The 20,043-nt window shown below is 39.4% G+C and overlaps 1 protein-coding gene across 1 annotated transcript; it reads right to left on the bottom strand.

Annotated features, from left to right (window-relative positions):
• LOC130913642 (P2X purinoceptor 2-like) lies at nucleotides 1-18,359 on the bottom strand. Its single transcript, XM_057832415.1, has 12 exons — nucleotides 18,220-18,359; nucleotides 17,797-17,932; nucleotides 17,651-17,722; nucleotides 13,922-13,997; nucleotides 13,749-13,845; nucleotides 11,376-11,456; nucleotides 11,150-11,303; nucleotides 5,104-5,234; nucleotides 4,942-5,032; nucleotides 3,966-4,031; nucleotides 3,810-3,887; nucleotides 1-127 (listed from the first exon to the last, which is right to left on the bottom strand). The coding sequence occupies exons 1-12, from the start codon at nucleotides 18,357-18,359 to the stop codon at nucleotides 29-31; spliced, it is 1,221 nt and encodes a 406-aa protein (XP_057688398.1). The 3' UTR covers nucleotides 1-28.
• Nucleotides 18,360-20,043: the final 1,684 nt, after the last annotated feature.

Genomic DNA, 20,043 nt, shown 5'->3' with positions numbered 1-20,043 from the left:
ACACGCTGAGGCAACTATAACGATGACATCATAGCGGCACACCATCCGACAAGTCTGACTGGTATGAGCTGAAGCTGGTGATGTAAAGTAGTTGCGGAGGAATGAACTCTGTGGGTTCATCAATAACCTGTGGAGGAAAATTCAAATCACAGCTACATCTTACTCATGCAAAGCAACAAACTACAGAGGTACCGCTACATAAGAATTTAAGTCGTTCCAGGACCTTGTTTGTAAGTCAAAATGGTTGTATGTCGAGCAAGATTTTCCCATAAGAATACATTAATAAGTCTATAAATTCCTCCGACAGCCCAAAAACCTCCACTAAATCCTTAATGAATACTGCTGGTACCATTACAAATGGCAATTTCACATAGCAAAACAAATTATTAACCCTTAAATACCTGCAGCATGAAGCAATTATCAGAGAATCCCAAAATTTGAAAAATAAGGTCCTAATGAAACCTTTTTTCAAATTTGTAAAAAAAAGTCAAAATGAATATGTGTAATAAGCGCTCTATTATCTATAACCCCTGCTAAATTCTGTGTTTTTTTCTCATGGAACCTGCAGATGCATGTTTTGACTTGCATCTAGGGATCATGTTTTTTTGCTCCCGAGCCGATCCCGATCGTTTTAGTTAGTAATTATTTCTACAAAATGGATAGGCGACAAGACTTTTTTCAGGGACTGTATGACAGACGTCATGAAGTGTCATCCGGCAAATTATGTCACTAACTCTATGTCCAGCTCAAATCGTTTACATCCATTCAAAAGTGAGATAATTTGCCAGATGGCACAAAATGACATGTTATAACCATTCATTAATGCTCATGGCGGTGTCATGTCATAGGTATGATTGTCTTTTTGACAGTCTTATGGCACCACTGTCAAATAAAGTGTTACCAAATAGCATAACTAGCAATTAATGAAACAACTGGAACAGTAACTGAAGACATAATAAGCACGGAACATGAATTACAGTGCCTTGCAAAAGTATTCGGCCCCCTTGAACCGTGCAACCTTTCGCCACATTTCAGGCTTCAAACATAAAGATATAAAATTTTAATTTTTTGTCAAGAATCAACAACAAGTGGGACACAATCGTGAAGTGGAACAAAACTTATTGGATAATTTAAACTTTTTTAACAAATAAAAAACTGAAAAGTGGGGCGTGCAATATTATTGCGTTAATACTTTGTAGCGCCACCTTTTGCTCCAATTACAGCTGCAAGTCGCTTGGGGTATGTTTCTATCAGTTTTGCACACCGAGAGACTGACATTCTTGCCCATTCTTCCTTGCAAAACAGCTCGAGCTCAGTGAGGTTGGATGGAGAGTGTTTGTGAACAGCAGTCTTCAGCTCTTTCCACAGAGTCTCCATTGGATTCAGGTCTGGACTTTGGCTTGGCCATTCTAACACCTGCATACGTTTATTTTTGAACCATTCCATTGTAGATTTGGCTTTATGTTTTGGATCATTGTCCTGTTGGAAGATAAATCTCCGTCCCAGTCTCAGGTCTTGTGCAGATACCAACAGGTTTTCTTCCAGAATGTTCCTGTATTTGGCTGCATCCATCTTCCCGTCAATTTTAACCATCTTCCCTGTCCCTGCTGAAGAAAAGTAGGCCCAAACCATGATGCTGCCACCACCATGTTTGACAGTGGGGATGGTGTGTTCAGGGTGATGAGCTGTGTTGCTTTTACGCCAAAAATATCGTTTTGCATTGTGGCCAAAAAGTTCAATTTTGGTTTCATCTGACCAGAGCACCTTCTTCCACATGTTTGGTGTGTCTCCCAGGTGGCTTGTGGCAAACTTTAAACGAGACTTTTTATGGATATCTTTGAGAAATGGCTTTCTTCTTGCCACTCTTCCATAAAGGCCAGATTTGTGCAGTGTACGACTGATTGTTGTCCTATGGACAGACTCTCCCACCTCAGCTGTAGATCTCTGCAGTTCATCCAGAGTGATCATGGGCCTCTTGGCTGCATCTCTGATCAGTTTTCTCCTTGTTTGAGAAGAAAGTTTGGAAGGACGGCCGGGTCTTGGTAGATTTGCAGTGGTCTGATGCTCCTTCCATTTCAATATGATGGCTTGCACAGTGCTCCTTGAGATGTTTAAAGCTTGGGAAATCTTTTTGTATCCAAATCCGGCTTTAAACTTCTCCACAACAGTATCTCGGACCTGCCTGGTGTGTTCCTTGGTTTTCATAATGTTCTCTGCACTTTAAACAGAACCCTGAGACTATCACAGAGCAGGTGCATTTATACGGAGACTTGATTACACACAGGTGGATTCTATTTATCATTATCGGTCATTTAGGACAACATTGGATCATTCAGAGATCCTCACTGAACTTCTGGAGTGAGTTTGCTGCACTGAAAGTAAAGGGGCCGAATAATATTGCACGCCCCACTTTTTCAGTTTTTTATTTGTTAAAAAAGTTTAAATTATCCAATAAATGTTGTTCCACTTCACGATTGTGTCCCACTTGTTGTTGATTCTTGACAAAAAAATTAAATTTCATATCTCTTTGTTTGAAGCCTGAAATGTGGCGAAAGGTTGCAAGATTCAAGGGGGCCGAATACTTTTGCAAGGCACTGTATGATTGTTATTTACATATGTAGCACTGCAACGCATGCTAGGAAGTAGGGTTGTTTCGATCATGTTTTTTTGCTCCCGATCGTTTTAGTTTGAGTATCTGCCGATCCCGATATTTCCCGATCTGATTGCTTTTTTTTTTTGCTCCCGAGTCAATTCCAGTCATTCCCGATAATATTTCCCGATCATATACATTTTGGCAATGCATTAAGAAAAAAATTAATAAAACTCGGACGAATATATACATTCAACATACAGTACATATGTACTGTATTTGTTTATCATGACAATAAATCCTCAAGATGGCATTTACATTATTAACATTCTTTCTGTGAGAGGGATCCATGGATAGAAAGACTTGTAATTCTTAAAGGATAAATGTGACTTTGTATATTGTGACTAAATATTGGCATCTAGTGTATATGTTGAGCTTTCAGTAAATGACACTGTAGCCATTTAACTGTTCTGCCCAAATGCATGATGGGAAGTGCAACCATGACCGTGCGTAGTGGCACCAATTGATATATCTTCTCTTCGTTGGGAAGTAACATAGGGTTTTAAGGAAAAAATCAACCACTCGTTCTTCCCCACATTGCTTCCCACGATATTTCTAATTGTTGAGAGAGGGATTTTAAGGCTTTAGCCAATTAAAAAGAGGCGCCAAAGACTGCCAAAATTCTCTCTACTCATTTTACGCAGCCTGTTAGCTCTATATATAGGTAAAACGGCGCCATTATAGATTGAACGCGACAATGCGTGAGTGGGTCGTGCAGCGCATGCGTTAATTGCATTAAATATTTTAACGTGATTAATTTTTAAAAAGTTAATTACTGCCGTTTACGCGATAAATTTGATAGCCCTACTTTAAGCCAAAACTAAAGACTCTGGATGAATGTAAGACATTTTGTATGTAACGTTAAATACAATTAGAAAACGATTTAATTAAAAAAAATATATATATATATATATTAAAAAAAAGGCATGTCCGATATTTTTTTTGCCGATTCCGATACTTTGAAAATGACGTGATCGGACATCTTTACTAGGAAGCATGTTAGACGACAACTGTTGACAGCAGGTCCGGTGCAGCTTATCCATGAACAAATGCCGTTTTCGTGTCAAATTTGGTGGGTTGCGGCTTATAGTTCGAAAATCACGGTATATGATTTTTTTAAACTAGCAGGTCAGCAGATGTTCCAGATGCTTTTACTTACTTCATCAAACTTGCTCTCGCTGTAGACGTCATCCTTGTCAAGAAATGTCAGCATGATCCAGTCACAAATAATGGTACACTAAAGATAGGAATCAGTTCAGAGGGGAAATGTTTCAGAAAATAAACTGGATAAAATAGGGAAGATGGCATAACTCACAATTCCAACTGAAGTCAATGCAGTCACTGTGCTGATGATGGTTGGGATCGGGCTAAATTTACCTGCCTGTGAAAAGAATTAACATTGTAACATTATTTTGTTACTGCAGTAACTCAAAAATAACTGTTTACCGTAATTTTTGGACTATAAGCCGCTATTTTTTTCCTCCATTTTAAGTCCTGTGGTTTATAGTCCAGTGCGGCTTATTTGTTGATTTATTTGGGTTAATAGGTAACACTTTATTTGACAGCGGCGTCATAACACTGTCATAAGACAGTCATAATTATTACATGACAATATGGGCATTACTGAATGCCTGTGTCATTAAATGTAATCCGGCAAATTATGTCACAAACTCCATTTATATCCAGTTTGGATCTTTTACATCCATTCAAAGTGAGATAATTTGCTGGATAACACTAAATTACATGTTATAAGTATTCAGTGTCATGTCATAATTATGATTGTCTAATGACAGTCAAAAGGCGACACTGTCAAATAAAGAGTTACCAAATATCATAACTAGCAATGAATGAAACAACTGGAACAGTAAATGAAGAAATAATTAGCAAAGAACATGAATTTTGATTGTTATTTACATCTGTGGTGCTGCAGTGCATGCTAGGGGGCATGTTGGACAACAACAGTGTTGACAGCAGGTGGCAGCAGAGGTTGACTGTCTTCCCCAAAGGAGCAGTGATGGCCAAATGAAGCTTCATGAACCATGAATCAATACACGGTGGTTCATTTGGTCTTACGACAGTCGTATGATGCCACTGTCAAATAAAGTCTTACCAGTTAATATCTTTTGGTGAAAGTATCCCATAATACAGTGAGGACAGCTGCGGCTTACAGTCCAATGCGGCTTATCTATGAACAAATGATGTTTTCGTGCCAAATTTGGTGGGTAGCGGCTTATAGTCAGGTGCGCCTAATAGTGCAAAAATTACGGTATTTTGGCTGAGCCTCTGCTTACTTGTCCATGAACGATGACATCCAAACGTATACCATAGGCCTTGATGAGTGTCCTAGACTCTACCCCGTCCTTTTGGTAGTATTTGGAGAATCTAGTCATGAACATTGTTGCGATTAAAATTGACAATAAACTCACTTAAGGGTTAAATTCTGTGAAATTCACCTGCAATAATAACCAGAATTGGCTTGATCTTTTCTGACATCCAGACGCCTAAAAGAATATTTGGGTTTACAGCGGGAAAGATCCAGGTCCAAGTCACAGTCCCAATGAATGAACACACCAATCACCCCTCCCTGAAAAGTCAGTTTTCATTAAATAGTGTGATGTTTTGTAACACTGCTTAGTGTTTATTTGTGTTCGGATCAAAAGGCAAATATTTACAATAGGGTAAATAAGTATTTAGTCAACCACTAATTGTTGCCCCACTTGAAAATATTAGAAAGGCCTGTAATTGTCAACATGGGTAAACCTCAACCATGAGAGACAGAATGTGGGGACAAAAAAGAAACAAGAAAATCACATTGTTTGATTTTTAAAGAATTTATTTGCAAATCATGGTGGAAAATAAGTATTTGGTCAATACCAAAAGTTGATCTCAATACTTTGTTATGTACCCTTTGTTGGCAATAACGGAGGCCAAATGTTTTTTGTAACTCTTCACAAGCTTTCCACACGCTGTTGCTGGTATTTTGGCCCATTCCTCCGTGCAGATCTTCTCAAGAGCAGTGATGTTTTGGGGCTGTCGTTGGGCAACACGGACTTTCAACTCCCTCCGCAGATTTTCTATGGGGTTGAGATCTGGAGACTGGCTGGGCCACTCCAGGACCTTGAAATGCTTCTTACGAAGCCACTCCTTTGTTGCCCTGGCTGTGTGTTTGGGATCATTGTCATGCTGAAAGACCCAGCCACGTCTCATCTTCAATGCCCTTGCTGATGGAAGGAGATTTTCACTCAAAATCTCTCCATACATGGCTCCATTCATTCTTTCCTTTTAGGGCTGCGGCTATCGATTATTTTAGTAGTCGATTAGTCAGAACAATGGCTAACTTACATAGCAAAAGTCAGCTAGCTTAAATGCTATAAAACGTTAACTTTTTTAAAATTGTTATTATTTTTTACAATGTTCTAAACAAATGGTTCGGACATTTATTCCCACAAAAAAAAAACAACAGCTAAATATACCTATAAACTAAATTACGAATGCATTAAAAAAAACATTAGCTCATACAAAAACTTGGCTTATGTTGGTCTTAACATGGAACAGCTGGATTCAGCCATGTGAAATGAGGCAGACTAGAGGGTAGTCTATCCACCCAAATCAATAAAACTAAAGGCAAACACTTTTAAAAAAAAACCATTACAGTGGCACTTTAATTCAACGAATACTCGAAGGAGCAAAATTTAATTCAAATCTTTTTTTCTAATCGAATACTCGAGTTAATCGATTAATTGTTGCAGCACTATTTCCTTTACACAGATCAGTTGTCCTGGTCCCTTTGCAGAAAAACAGCCCCAAAGCATGATGTTTCCACCCCCATGCTTCACAGTGGGTATGGTGTTCTGCGGATGCAATTCAGTATTCTTTCTTTTCCAAACACGAGAACCTGTTTTTCTACCAAAAAGTTCAATTTTGGTTTGAATGAATGAATGAAATGTTTATTCTCACCATCATCGGTATCATTGACAGTTGAAAATGTGATATGATTAGCCCGAAGAAAGAAAGAACCAAAGAAAGACAAGGGCAGACGGGAGAAGCATATGCTTATCAAGACCCGTCCCCCTGCAGCCAAGGGCGCACAATCAAACATGGTAGAGTTGCATACATCAAATTACATGAGCTTTTCTTTTTTGTTTTTTTCCACATGAATTTTCTTCCCAAAAGTTATTGATTGCCATAGCACTTCAGCAATGTTGTCGATTAGTGTGAGTTCATTGATTAGGGTGATTGTCAGATTCGTGTAGGGAGGGATAGCCTCCCTACACAAGGGATAGGGAGGTTTCATCTGACCATAACACATTCTCCCAGTCCTCTTCTGGATCATCCAAATGCTCTCTAGCGAAAAGCAGACGGGCCTGGACGTGTCCTGGCTTCAGCAGGGGGACACGTCTGGCAGTGCAGGATTTGAGTCCCTGGCGGCGCATTGTGTTACTGATAGTAGCCTTTGCTACTGTGGTCCCAGCTCTCTGTAGGTCATTCACTCGGTCCCTCCGTGTGGTTCTGGGATTTTTGCTCACCGTTCTTGTTATCATTTTGACGCCTGGGGGTGAGAGCTTGCATGGAGCCAGAGGCGTAGCGTCCATTAGGCAAACCAGGCAATTGCCTAGGGCCCCTAGCCTGCAGGGGCCAACAGATTTAGCACGCGCAGCTTAACTGCACAGTTGCAGCGTCAAGCATAGAGGGTGTTTCATTCCATGGAATCATTTGGCAGATTTTTCTAACGATTCTATTATCAATCCCAATCAGCGCTAACCATGTCACATAGATTATACATGTTTAAGAAAGTCCAATCAGCTATTCATACCACGATTGCTTAAAGAGTGACTCAGCAAGTACTCTCTGGAAAGGCTTTGCCGAGTTGTTCTCCATTGATTTTCACAGGCCACCTCGATAATCATGTGACTACTTAAAGAAATGATGATTTTTCCCAAAAAGTCTATTAATGGGTCTATCGTCGAATACTCTATAAGAAAAATATAACATATATGCATCTAATATAATCCTAAACAATTTTATTGACAAATTCTATACTCATTTCGGTCGGTAGTCCACCAAGCAGTGGTTTTTACAGAATAATTTGAATTTTGTGGTTTGTAGGGCCAATCTGACTACTGATTTCACACAAAGGTACATACCTCCGCATCTGATGGTGGTAATTTTGTGTTGCTACTCTTTCTTCTATTGCTCCAAGTCCAACTGTCCCCCTTATTTGCAAACGCTCGAAGGGCCCCATGTTGCTTGTTGTCTGGGGCTCCTGGGGACCCTTGCTACACCTCTGCATGGAGCCCCAGATCGAGGGAGATTATCAGTGGTCTTTTATGTCTTCCATTTTCTAATAATTGCTCCCACAGTTGATTTCTTTACACCAAGCGTTTTACCTATTGCAGATTCAGTCTTCCCAGCCTGGTGCAGGTCAACAATTTTGTCTCTGGTGTCCTTCGACAGCTCTTTGGTCTTGGCCATAGTGGAGTTTGGAGTGTGACTGACTGAGATTGTGGACAGGTGTCTTTTATACCGATAGTGAGTTAAAACAGGTGCCATTAATACAGGTAACGAGTGGAGCCTCGTTAGACCTCGTTCGAAGAAGTTAGACTTCTTTGACAGCCAGAAATCTTGCTTGTTTGTTTGTTGTTCCGATCATGTTTTTTTGCTCCCGATCCGACCCCAATCGTTTTAGTTTGAGTATCTGCCGATCCCGATATTTCCCGATCTGATGGTTTTTTTTTTGCTCCCGATTCGATTCCAATGATTCCCGATAATTTTTCCCGATCATATACATTTTGGTAATGCATTAAGAAAAAAATGAATAAAACTCGGATGAATATAATACATTCAACGTACAGTACATAAGTACTGTATTTGTTTATTATGATGACAAATCCTCAAGATGGCATTTACATTATGAACATTCTTTCTGTGAGAGGGATCCACGGATAGGAAGACTTGTAATTCTTAAAGGATAAATGTGACTTTGTATATTGTGACTAAATATTGCCATCTAGTGTATTTGTTGAGCTTTCAGTAAATGATACTGTAACCATTTAACTTCTGCCCAAATGCATGATGGGAAGTGCAACCATGACTGTGCATCGTGGTACCAATTGATATATCTTCTCTGCGTTGAGAAGTAACGTAGGGTGTTAAGAATAAGATCAACTACTACCTTTCTTCCCCACATTGCTTCCCACGATATGTCTAATCTTTGTGAGAGGGATTGTAATGTTTTAGCTAATTAAAGAAAGGCTTCAGAGGCTGCCAAAATTCTCTCTACTCATTTTACGTTGTCTTTTAGCTCTATGTATACGTAAAACGGTACCATATAGATTGAACGCGACAATGCGTGACTGCATAGTACAGCGCATGCATTAATTGCGTTAAATATTTTAATGTTATTACCGCCATTAACGTGATAAATTTGATAGCCCTACTTTAAGCCAAAACTAGACTCTGGATGACTGTAAGACTTTTTGTCTGTAACGTTAAATACAATTAGAAAACAATATAATTATAAAAATATATATATACTAAAAAAAAGGCATGTCCGATATTCTTTTACCGATTCCGATACTTTGAAAATGACTTTTCTCTTCTCGCCCCAAGTCCTGACTTTGCGCGCCCCTATCGGATCCCACGCCTGCCTTCCTTCCGAGCTTCCACACCCCGCGTCGGCTCAGCTACACCGAGCAGAACAACTTACGCCCGCCACGTTATTATTTGTGCTCGCCAATAAAATATTATTCGCCACAACCCCTGCTTGTCTGCATTTGGATCCCCTCTCGTCGCACACCCGAACACTGTTTTTTCCCACATTCTGTCTCTCATGGTTGAGGTTTACCCATGTTGACAATTACAGGCCTCTCTTATCTTTTCAAGAAGGAGAACTTGCACAATTGGTGGTTGACTAAATACTTATGTGCCGCACTGTATTCTATCAAGCTTATAATGTACAGTTGTGGTCAAAAGTTTACATACACGTGTAAAGAACATAATGTCATGGCTCTCTTGAGTTTCCAGTTATTTCTACAACTCTGATTTTTCTCTGATAGACTGATTGGAACAGATACTTCTTTGTCACAAAAAACATTCATGAAGTTTGGTTCTTTTATGACTTTATTATGGGTGAACAGAAAAAAGTGATCAAATCTGCTGGGTCAAAAATATACATACAGCAGCGCTAATATTTGGTAACGTGTCCCTCGGCCATTTTGACTTCAATTAGGCGCTTTTGGTAGCCATCCACAAGCTTCTGGTTGAATCTTTGACCACTCCTCTTGACAGAATTGGTGCAGTTCAGTTAAATTTGATGGCTTTCTGACATGGACTTGTTTCTTCAGCATTGTCCACAACTTCTCAATGGGGTTTAAGTCAGGACTTTGGGAAGGCCATTCGAAAACCTTAATTCTAGCCTGATTTAGCCGTTCCATTACTACTTTGGATGTGTGTTTGGGGTCATTGTCCTGTTGGAACACCCATCTGCGCCCAAGACCCAATCTTCGGGCTGATGACGTTAGGTTATCTTGACGAATTTGAAGGTAATCCTCCTTCTTCATTATCCCATTTACTCTCTGTAAAGCACCAGTTCCATTGGCAGCAAAAACAGCCCCACAGCATAATACTACCACCACCGTGTTTGACGGTAGGCATGGTGTACTTGGGGTTAAAGGCCTCACCTTTTCTCCTCCAAACATATTGCTGGGCATTGTGGCCAAACAGCTCGATTTTTGTTTCGTCTGACCACAGAACCTTCCTCCAGAAGGTCTTATCTTTGTCCATGTGATCAGCAGCAAACTTCAGTCGAGCCTTAAGGTGCCGCTTTTGGAGCAAGGCACGGCAGCCTCTCAGTCCATGTAGATGCAAAACACGCTTGATTGTGGACACTGACACCTGTGTTCCAGCAGCTTCTAATTCTTGGCAGATCTGCTTTTTGGTGATTCTCGGTTGAATCTTCACCCTCCAGACCAATTTTCTCTCAGCAGCAGGTGATAGCTTGCCTTTTCTTCCTGATCGTGGCAGTGACAAAACAGTGCCATGCACTTTATACTTACAAACAATTGTTTGCACTGTTGCTCTTGGGACCTGCAGCTGCTTAGAAATGGCTCCAAGTGACTTTCCTGACTTGTTCAAGTCAATGATTCGCTTTTTCAGATCCATGTATATATATTTTTTCACCCAGCAAATTTGATCACTTTTTCTGTTAACCCATCATAAAGTCATAAAAGAACCAAACTTCATGAATGTTTTTTGTGACAAAGAAGTATCTGTTCCAATCACTCTATCGGAGAAAAATCTGAGTTGTAGAAATAACTGGAAACTCAAGAGAGCCATGACATTATGTTCTTCACAAGTGTATGTAAACTTTTGACCACAACTGTATTTGGCCATGTATTGGTTCAAACAAAAATGATGTCATGTCTGTAAAATACAAATATCCTTTTTGCTTCTTTATGATTCAAGATTATAAATAAGGTATGAATAACACATAGTACTAACCGTCCTGCAGAGCTCAGTAAAGTTCTCCCGGGCTTGATGTGCAATGTAGCCCAGTCGGAAGTTTGGACAGTAGGGTTCCTTCTCCTCATCGTACAGGCATTTGTTCAGGTATTTGTGCATGGTACGTCTGTTTGATGCATCCTTGATATTACCCCTGCAAGACAAGACCAAGCAAAAGTTGAGACTTTATTTTACATGTGTGTGAGTAAAGGGAAATGTACAGTACCTCAGTGCTCCAAACTTTGGGAAATATATGGAGTTTCTGATGAATAAAGTGAAATTGATGGCCTCCACCAATGATGGCTCTCTAAAAAACATTAGACAGTGGTTCATTTTCACTCCAAAACAACATATTATGACACACTTTTAGTTTTTTTTTCCCATATAGGTTCTGTTTACTGCCGCACAGCTTCCAAACTTGATTACTGTACTCAACTATTAGTTTTTTTGTTTGTTTTTGTTTTAAACCTTCTTTCTTTGCCTATTATTGGACACGGAGAGTCAGAGGGAAACTACAGGAAAAATTAAAAATGGGTACTTTGTAAAGGGTTTACAATCTTGAAGGGTAAAAATCAGTCGTGGAATGTAACAAAGTCAAAATACTTTGTTACTTAAGTATATTTTTGTGTAGCTATACTTTACTTGAGTACAAATATGAAGAGTAAAGGGAATAGTATCCACCCCATATTTACTGTTTGCATTACTCTAATATACCTATTATAAAATAAATAGCATTCATATCACATTTTAAGAAAAACAAAGCAGAATACATTTGATATTATGGACAAGGAATGATGGAAATTGCAGCGCCAAGACAAGGCAGATAAGGGCATAACAGATACAGGATGCCTTCTGGCCAGGGAAGCCCAACGCGCGTCATGCAGCTGACCAGGGCCGGCCCAGCCTATACACAGACTATGCAGCTGCTTAGGGCCCCTGACCACTAGGGGGCCCCCAATCTGGCAATTGTTTTATTTTTATTCTATTTTTTTTACTACAGTTTGCTTTATTTGACTTTTATGAGTTTTGATACTTGATAACAAGCTTAAAAAAATAAAAATTCTTCCTTAACTTCTCTCTCTCCACTTTTAGAAAAAGGTTTGGCGCTATCTACTGTAACTACTGACAATCATTTGGGGTGAGAAGTTTGAAGTATGCAGTGCAACAAAATCTGATTAATATACAAAATATGGACATATGGGTTGGATTGCATGTATGGGTTTCACAGTACACTGTGACGAAATGGTGGGCCAAAAACATGTGCCCCTTTGCATTATTTTGCTTAGGGCCCCCAAATGGCCTGCAGCTGACTGAGCGAGATTGACGCTGACAAGCAGGTGATGGGCAAGCCATATACAAGTCCACTTCTGCACCACCAAATCCCGTAATCAGCTCTTTTGGACAGTCCAGAACAAATGGCGGGACATCCTGTTTTGCCTGGGCTGAGAATTTGAACATACAGCGCTGAGGCAGACAAAATCTCCAACTTTGGTTGCCTTGGCAACAGTGAGGCACTGACTCATCGGGGCAACCTGCAACGGAAAATTACCCTAAACAGCAACCAAACACACCCTTCTCCTAGACAGACCCGGCGGCATGGGCGGGCATTAGGGGGCAGGGCCCGCCCTGAGAGACTGCTGTGCCCGCCCTAGCTCGATTAGACTGTACTTTGTAATTTTTGGAATCTTCCACAAATCACACTGTCATTAGACACACAGACACACGGAGAGGACGAACCCTCTATTCATCCTATCATGATCTGTCGTCATTCAATTCAACCAATCTGAGCTGCGAACGAAGGCAATTTCTAGCCAATCACAGATAAGGGGGGTGGGCCGAGTCGCCGGCCATTGGATGCTCATGTTCATCAGTGCATATGTTATGTTTACCCTGAAGCAATTTAGTTGAATAAATGCACACAGAACTGCACCATTATTTTTCTCATACCTGTCAAGTTGCATGCAAAGCATGATGCTACCACCCCCATGCTTCACAGTAGGGATGGTGTTCTTGGAATGGTACTCATCATTCTTCTTCCTCCAAACACGATTAGTGGACTAAGACCAAAAAGTTCCATTTTGATCTTATATGACCATTTAAGATTTAGATTTAAGATTGATATTTTTTTAATTTAATTAAATATTTAGTTCTGGATTTGAATATTCAGGTCAAATACTTATTATTTATATTTATATATAAATATTTAAGTTGCTAAAGAATGTTGTGAATGTGCAAAAAAAAATAAAATAAATAAAAGTGACGCTATAATTTTTAAAACACATTTTAAACACTGTGTAGCGCTAAATGTGAGAAAATGATTTAGTAAATTTCAGCAAACGGCGCCCCATAGGGGAATTGTAGCAAAACTTTCGAAAGTAGTCATAAAGCTAGAAAGCAACCACAATGTATCCTGTTGCCTCCCCCACCCCTGCCTCCTTTAATTGTTTATTATTGGTTATGTTGTTAAACAATATATACAATATTTCAAAGAAAAGAACAACAATAAAAAGGAAAGACCTGTCCAACTCAAAAGAAAAAAAATGAGAAACAAGATCACCTTTAATGACGATGAATGCATGTGGAAAAAAAAAAGTCATACCTCTTGACTGCATAATCTTCGATGGGACACCAGGTTTGGATCTCACAGGTTTTGAAGGTGTGGTTGTAGTATTGAATACATCTGCCAGTCCTCCTGCCTGTCAAACAAATTGATACGCAGAGTAACTAATAATGAATAACTTTAGGATTATTGCTTCGAAGTCGAAATCAGACCATTGCCATTGAAGTCAACCTCTCCTTTGATGCAGTCTGAGTCGCTTGTGCAGTTGGCATTTGTGACGCCAAAGTACTACACACAAATAAGAATGACAATCAATGAATATTTACTTCAAGTGATAGTGACTGTATACTTACAGTGGTATGGAAAAGTATCTAAACCTTTTGGAATTTCTCACATTTCTGCATAAAATCCCCATCAAATGTGATGATCACACAGATGTAAAAACCTAACTAAAACCACCCATACATTTATATGTTTTCATATTTTAATAAGGATAGCATGCAAACAATGACAGAAGGCGAAAAATAAGTCAGTGAACCCTCTGCCTACGGAGACTTAAAGAGCAACTGAAACCAAACAATTTGTCAGTTGTGTGCCCAATCACTGATGAGTGGTTAAAAGCTGCCCTGCCCACTATAAAACACACACCTGGTAAAAATTGTTTTGATGAGAAGCATTGTCTTATGTGCATCATGGCTAGGTCAAAAGCACTCTCTGAAGACCTGCCATCAAGGATTGTTGATTTGTACAAAGCTGAGAAATGATACAAAACCATCTCTAAAAGTCTGTATGTTCATCAATTGACAGTCAGAGAAGTTGTCTACAAATAGAGAGAGTTTGGCACTGTTTCTTCTCTCCTAAGGAGTTCAGCGCAGAATACTCAGAGAGGTAAAAAAGAACCCTAGAATGTCTGCTAAAGACTTACAGAAATCATTGGCACAGTCCAATATCTCTGTGTACACATCAATTATATGTAAAACTATGGCCAAGAATGGTGTTCATGGGAGGACTCAACGGAGGAAGCCGCTGCTGTCTAAAAAAAAACATTGTTGCTCGTTTAATGTTCGCAAAAGGCACTTGGACGCTACACAGAAGTTTTGGCAAAATATTTTGTGGACTAATGAAATCAAAGTTGAATTGTTTGGGAGTAACACACAACGTAATGTGTGGAGGAAAAATGGAACAGCATACCAACATCAACACCTTATCCCCACCGTGAAGCATGGTGGATGGAGCATCATGATTTAGGGCTGTTTTGCTGCCTCAGGGCCTGGACAACTTGCAATCATTCATGGAAGAATGAATTCAAAAGTTTTGCAGGAAAACCTGAGGTCGTCTGTCAGACAGTTGAAGCTACAAAGAGGATGGATGCTGCAACAAGACAATGATCCAAAACACAGAAGTAAATAAACTTCAGAATGGTTTCAGAAGAACAAAATACACTTTCTGGAGTGGCCAAGTCCAGACTTGAACCCCGTTGAGATGCTGTGACATGACCTAAAGACAGCGATTCATGCCAGACATCCCAGGAATCTGGCTGAAATTCAGCAGTTTTGTAGAGAAGAATGGGCTGAGTTTAGTCCTGATCAATGAGCCAGACTGATCTGCGCATCAGGAAGCGTGTGGTTAAAGTTATTTCTGCCAAAGGGGGGGGGCACAAAATATTATATGTGATGGTTCACTTACTTATTTTTCCCCCTTCTGTCATTGTTTTTGTTGGGTCTAAAATGCCTTCTTCAATTTAGCTGTTGACCCAGAGCGAGGTGACAAAGGCAGGACACAAGGAGGCAGGAGTCAGAGAGTAGACTTTGACCAAGCTGCAGTTTGGGGAGAGGTCTGAGATCGGGGAACGTGACTAAGAGCGTCTCATCGAAGTCTCTCTCAGAGCTCCCCGCGCTGCTGACTTTTATTGAGGGTTTGTTGCTGGGCAGAATATAGTTACAACACTGTTGTCCAACGTGGCAGTTTTGATCGGGCAAGTTCCTTATTCTAGTCATTGATTAAATTAACAGTCACACTCATTGATTAAATTAACAGTCACACTCTTGAGCGAGCAAGATAACTTTGTTTTGAACATACATTTGCACTCGAAGTAGCTTGGGGGAAAAGTACTGACACCTTGTGTGAATAATCAACATGTGTGTGTATCTATTTATCAGCAGAATGTCAGCAATTGCCAGTAATAAAAATGTAAGCATATGATTATGGGCTAAAACTGTATTCTTCATAATAGCTTGGGAGAGCGCGTATAATAGCTGTGGGAGAGCAAACTTGTATAACCTGCAGCGTATAATGGTCATACAATCAAGCATATCTTACAGTTTGCATACTATCATCAATTACAGTTGTGGTCAAAAGTTTACATACACATGTGAAGAACATAATGTCATGGCTCTCTTGAGTTTCCAGTTATTTCTACAACTCAGATTTTTCTCTGATAGAGTGATTGGAACAGATACTTCTTTGTCACAAAAAACATTCATGAAGTTTGGTTCTTTTATGACTTTATTATGGGTGAACAGAAAAAAGTGATCAAATCTGCTGGGTCAAAAATATACATACAGCAGCGCTAATATTTGGTAACGTGTCCCTCGGCCATTTTGACTTCAATTAGGCGCTTTTGGTAGCCATCCACAAGCTTCTGGCAAGCTTCTGGTTGAATCTTTGACCACTCCTCTTGACAGAATTGGTGCAGTTCAGTTAAGTTTGATGGCTTTCTGACATGGACTTGTTTCTTCAGCATTGTCCACAAGTTCAAGTCAGGACTTTGGGAAGGCCATTCGAAAACCTTAATTCAAGCCTGATTTAGCCATTCCATTACCACTTTTGATGTGTGTTTGGGGTCATTGTCCTGTTGGAACACCCAACTGCGCCCAAGACCCAATCTTCGGGCTGATGACGTTAGGTTATCTTGAAGAATTTGAAGGTAATCCTCCTTCTTCATTATCCCATTTACTCTCTGTAAAGCACCAGTTCCATTGGTAGCAAAACAGCCCCACAGCATAATACTACCACCACCGTGCTTGATGGTAGGCATGGTGTACTTGGGGTTAAAGGCCTCACCTTTTCTCCTCCAAACATATTGCTGGGCATTGTGGCCAAACAGCTCGATTTTTGTTTCGTCTGACCACAGAACTTTCCTCCAGAAGGTCTTATCTTTGTCCATGTGATCAGCAGCAAACTTCAGTCGAGCCTTAAGGTGCCGCTTTTGGAGCAAGGGCTTCCTTCTTGCACGGCAGCCTCTCAGTCCATGGAGATGCAAAAGACGCTTGACTGTGGACACTGACACCTGTGTTCCAGCAGCTTCTAATTCTTGGCAGATCTGCTTTTTGGTGATTCTCGGTTGAATCTTCACCCTCCTGACCAATTTTCTCTCAGCAGCAGGTGATAGCTTGCGTTTTCTTCCTGATCGTGGCGGTGACAAAACAGTGCCATGCACTTTATACTTACAAACAATTGTTTGCACTGTTGCTCTTGGGACCTGCAGCTGCTTTGAAATGGCTCCAAGTGACTTTCCTGACTTGTTCAAGTCAATGATTCGCTTTTTCAGATCCATGTATGTATATTTTTGACCAGCAGATTTGATCACTTTTTCTGTTAACCCATAATAAAGTCATAAAAGAACCAACTTCATGAATGTTTTTTGTGACAAAGAAGTATCTGTTCCAATCACTCTATCAGAGAAAAATCAGAGTTGTAGAAATAACTGGAAACTCAAGAGAGCCATGACATTATGTTCTTCACAAGTGTATGTAAGCTTTTGACCACAACAGTAAATATGAAAACCAATAAATGTTTGGGGTTTAGTTAAAGCAGAGACTATTTTTTCATCTGTGTGATTTTGACAAATATCAAATCACATTTCATGGGGATTTTATTCAGAAATTTGAGAAATTCCAAAAGGTTCAGATACTTTTTCATACCCCTGTAAGGTCATTCACCTCAGCACAGGTCCCTTGCTTCTGGCCGTCTGTGACTTCTCGTCTCAGTATTGCACTAATGACATCCCCACCCTGCGCGAGGCCACGGTAATTAAATAATCTTTACTTCCATTAAGTAGCAATGCAAAATTTGTGAGCTTTTTCACCTCAGAGGGTCGAACATATTCCACCGTGTCCAAGATTTCATCTCCACGGACTGCTGAGCCTTTCATGCGAGTGTAAACTGAGCTCTGAGGACGTGTTTCACTTTCTTGGTACGCCTTCTGACTGATAAAGACGTACCTTGAAGCGCACACACACAAAAAAAAAAAAAACACTGATGATGAGGATGCAAATCCAAAAATTGGTGCTGAAATGCATTCCCCTATGCCTAATAAATATTTGTATATACAATTTTTAAACTTACATCCAGACCATTTCCCAAAAATGAAATATATCAAAAAATTTAAATGTCAATAAGAAGATCTCTATAATTTACATTTTGACTTGTAGATGTTATTTAGCTAAATTCTCACTGTCACATGCATTTGAAAAATTACAAACATAGAAATATACAAAGACAAGCTTACCAGACAAAGTAGGTGATGACAATAAACTGAACTACCCTGTATATGACTCCAAGAGTCATATTTTTAACCACCATGATTTTGGGGGTTTCATAGTCCCAAAAACCAAGGAAATAGTCTTTTAAACATGAAGTGAATCCCATGGTTTTAAGGTATTTTTCCAGAATTTAGCTCACACCAACCAGCTTTAAATTTCCGTTAATATTCTCTTTGTTCTCATCCTCTCCGCCTGATTCTCGTGAGCATCTTAATGCATTACTGCACTTTCACTGACCAGAGCAGACAAGAGGGTGGGGTTGAGATTTGTGTTTTTTTTTTCCTGTAAACCACATGGGCTCCACATGTTTATGACAACTGATGAAATATGTTCAGACTGTTAGCTAGATTTTAACATCCATGAAAATTACGTGACCGATAATTCAGTTTTTCAGTTAGTCTTAGATCATATTATTCTTGTCTTTGTTATGCGAAAATATATATTTTTACAAGGGCTGTCAAAATTATCACGTTAATGGGCATTAATTATTTTTTTAAATTAATCATGTTAAAATATTTGACGCAATTAACGCACATGCTCCGCTCAAACAGATTAAAATGACAGCCATGTAATATCCGCTTGTTACTTGTTTTTGGTGTTTGGCGCCCTCTGCTGGCGCTTGGGTCCAAATGATTTTATGGGTTTAAGCACAATGAGTGAGCATGGTGTAATTATTGACATCAACAATGGCAAAAACATTAAGAGGGGTTTTAATATAACATTTCTTTAATTTCTACTAACATTTGTCTTTTAAGAACTACAAGTCTTTCTATCCATGGATCACTTTAAGATAATGTTAATAATGTTAATGCCATCTTGTTGATTGATTGTTATAATAAACAAATACAGTACTTATGTACCGTATGTTGAATGTATATATCCGATATAAAAAAAAATATATGTATATATACATGTATATATATATATATATATATAATGTATATATCCATCTTGTGTCTTATCTTTCCATTCCAACAATAATTTACAGAAAAAAAAATTAATCGTTTGACAGCCCTAATTTTTACAGTTACTCAATCAGCATTATCCAATTATAGATATAAACGATCGATATAGAAATAGACAATACTAAATATAAGTAGAAACTGCAATTCCTGGAGAAATTACTATGGGGCTTTGCTGTGAAGAGATACAGATCTTAGCCCCGCCTAAGTTGATTTAGGGACATTTCGGGGACAATATTTGGGGGCACAGTTTTTTTTGCCATTAGAAACGAATGGGAAATTTGGACGTCCATGGTCGTCAATGGCATCGACTTTCATATGTGTCAAAGGAATCCAAATTCATTGTCATTCATAGAATCGACATACATGGCCGTCAATGGCATCAATGCAATGTAAATGCCTTTGGAAATAAATGGGAAATTTGGACATCTATGGCCGTCAACGGCATCGACTTCCATATGCGTCAATGGAATCGGGGACATTTGGGGGACATGTCCTGCTGATATCTGGTCATTTCCTGTTGATTTGGGGATATTGTTTTGTGCCATTGAAAATGAATGGGAAATTTGGACATCCATGGCAGTCCATGGCATCGACTTACATAGGCATCAATGGAATCCGAGTACATTGGCAACAATACATGGCCGACAATGGCGTCAATGCAATGCAAATGCAATTGGAAATGAATGGGAAATTTGGACGTCCATGGCCATCAAAGGCATTAAGTTCCATATGCGTCAGTGGAATCGGGGACATTTGGGAGACATGTCCTGTTTGCATCTGGTCATTTCCTGTTGATTTGGGGATATTGTTTTTTGCCATTTGAAA

This window comes from Corythoichthys intestinalis, chromosome 3, assembly GCF_030265065.1.
Source record: "Corythoichthys intestinalis isolate RoL2023-P3 chromosome 3, ASM3026506v1, whole genome shotgun sequence".
Classification (NCBI taxonomy): domain Eukaryota; kingdom Metazoa; phylum Chordata; class Actinopteri; order Syngnathiformes; family Syngnathidae; genus Corythoichthys; species Corythoichthys intestinalis.
Note: the sequence above shows the minus strand (reverse complement) of the source record. Positions and strands in the feature narration are given on the sequence as shown.

Coding starts and splice junctions, on each gene's coding strand:
- LOC130913642 (XM_057832415.1), bottom strand. CDS start 18,359: ATGGGATTCACTTCATGTTTAAAAGACTATTTCCTTGGTTTTTGGGAC. Junction 13,846..13,921: donor GGTTGACTTCAATGGCAATG/GTCTGATTTCGA, acceptor TTTGTTTGACAG/GCAGGAGGACTGGCAGATGT. Junction 11,457..13,748: donor GAAGATTATGCAGTCAAGAG/GTATGACTTTTT, acceptor AATGTTTTTTAG/AGAGCCATCATTGGTGGAGG.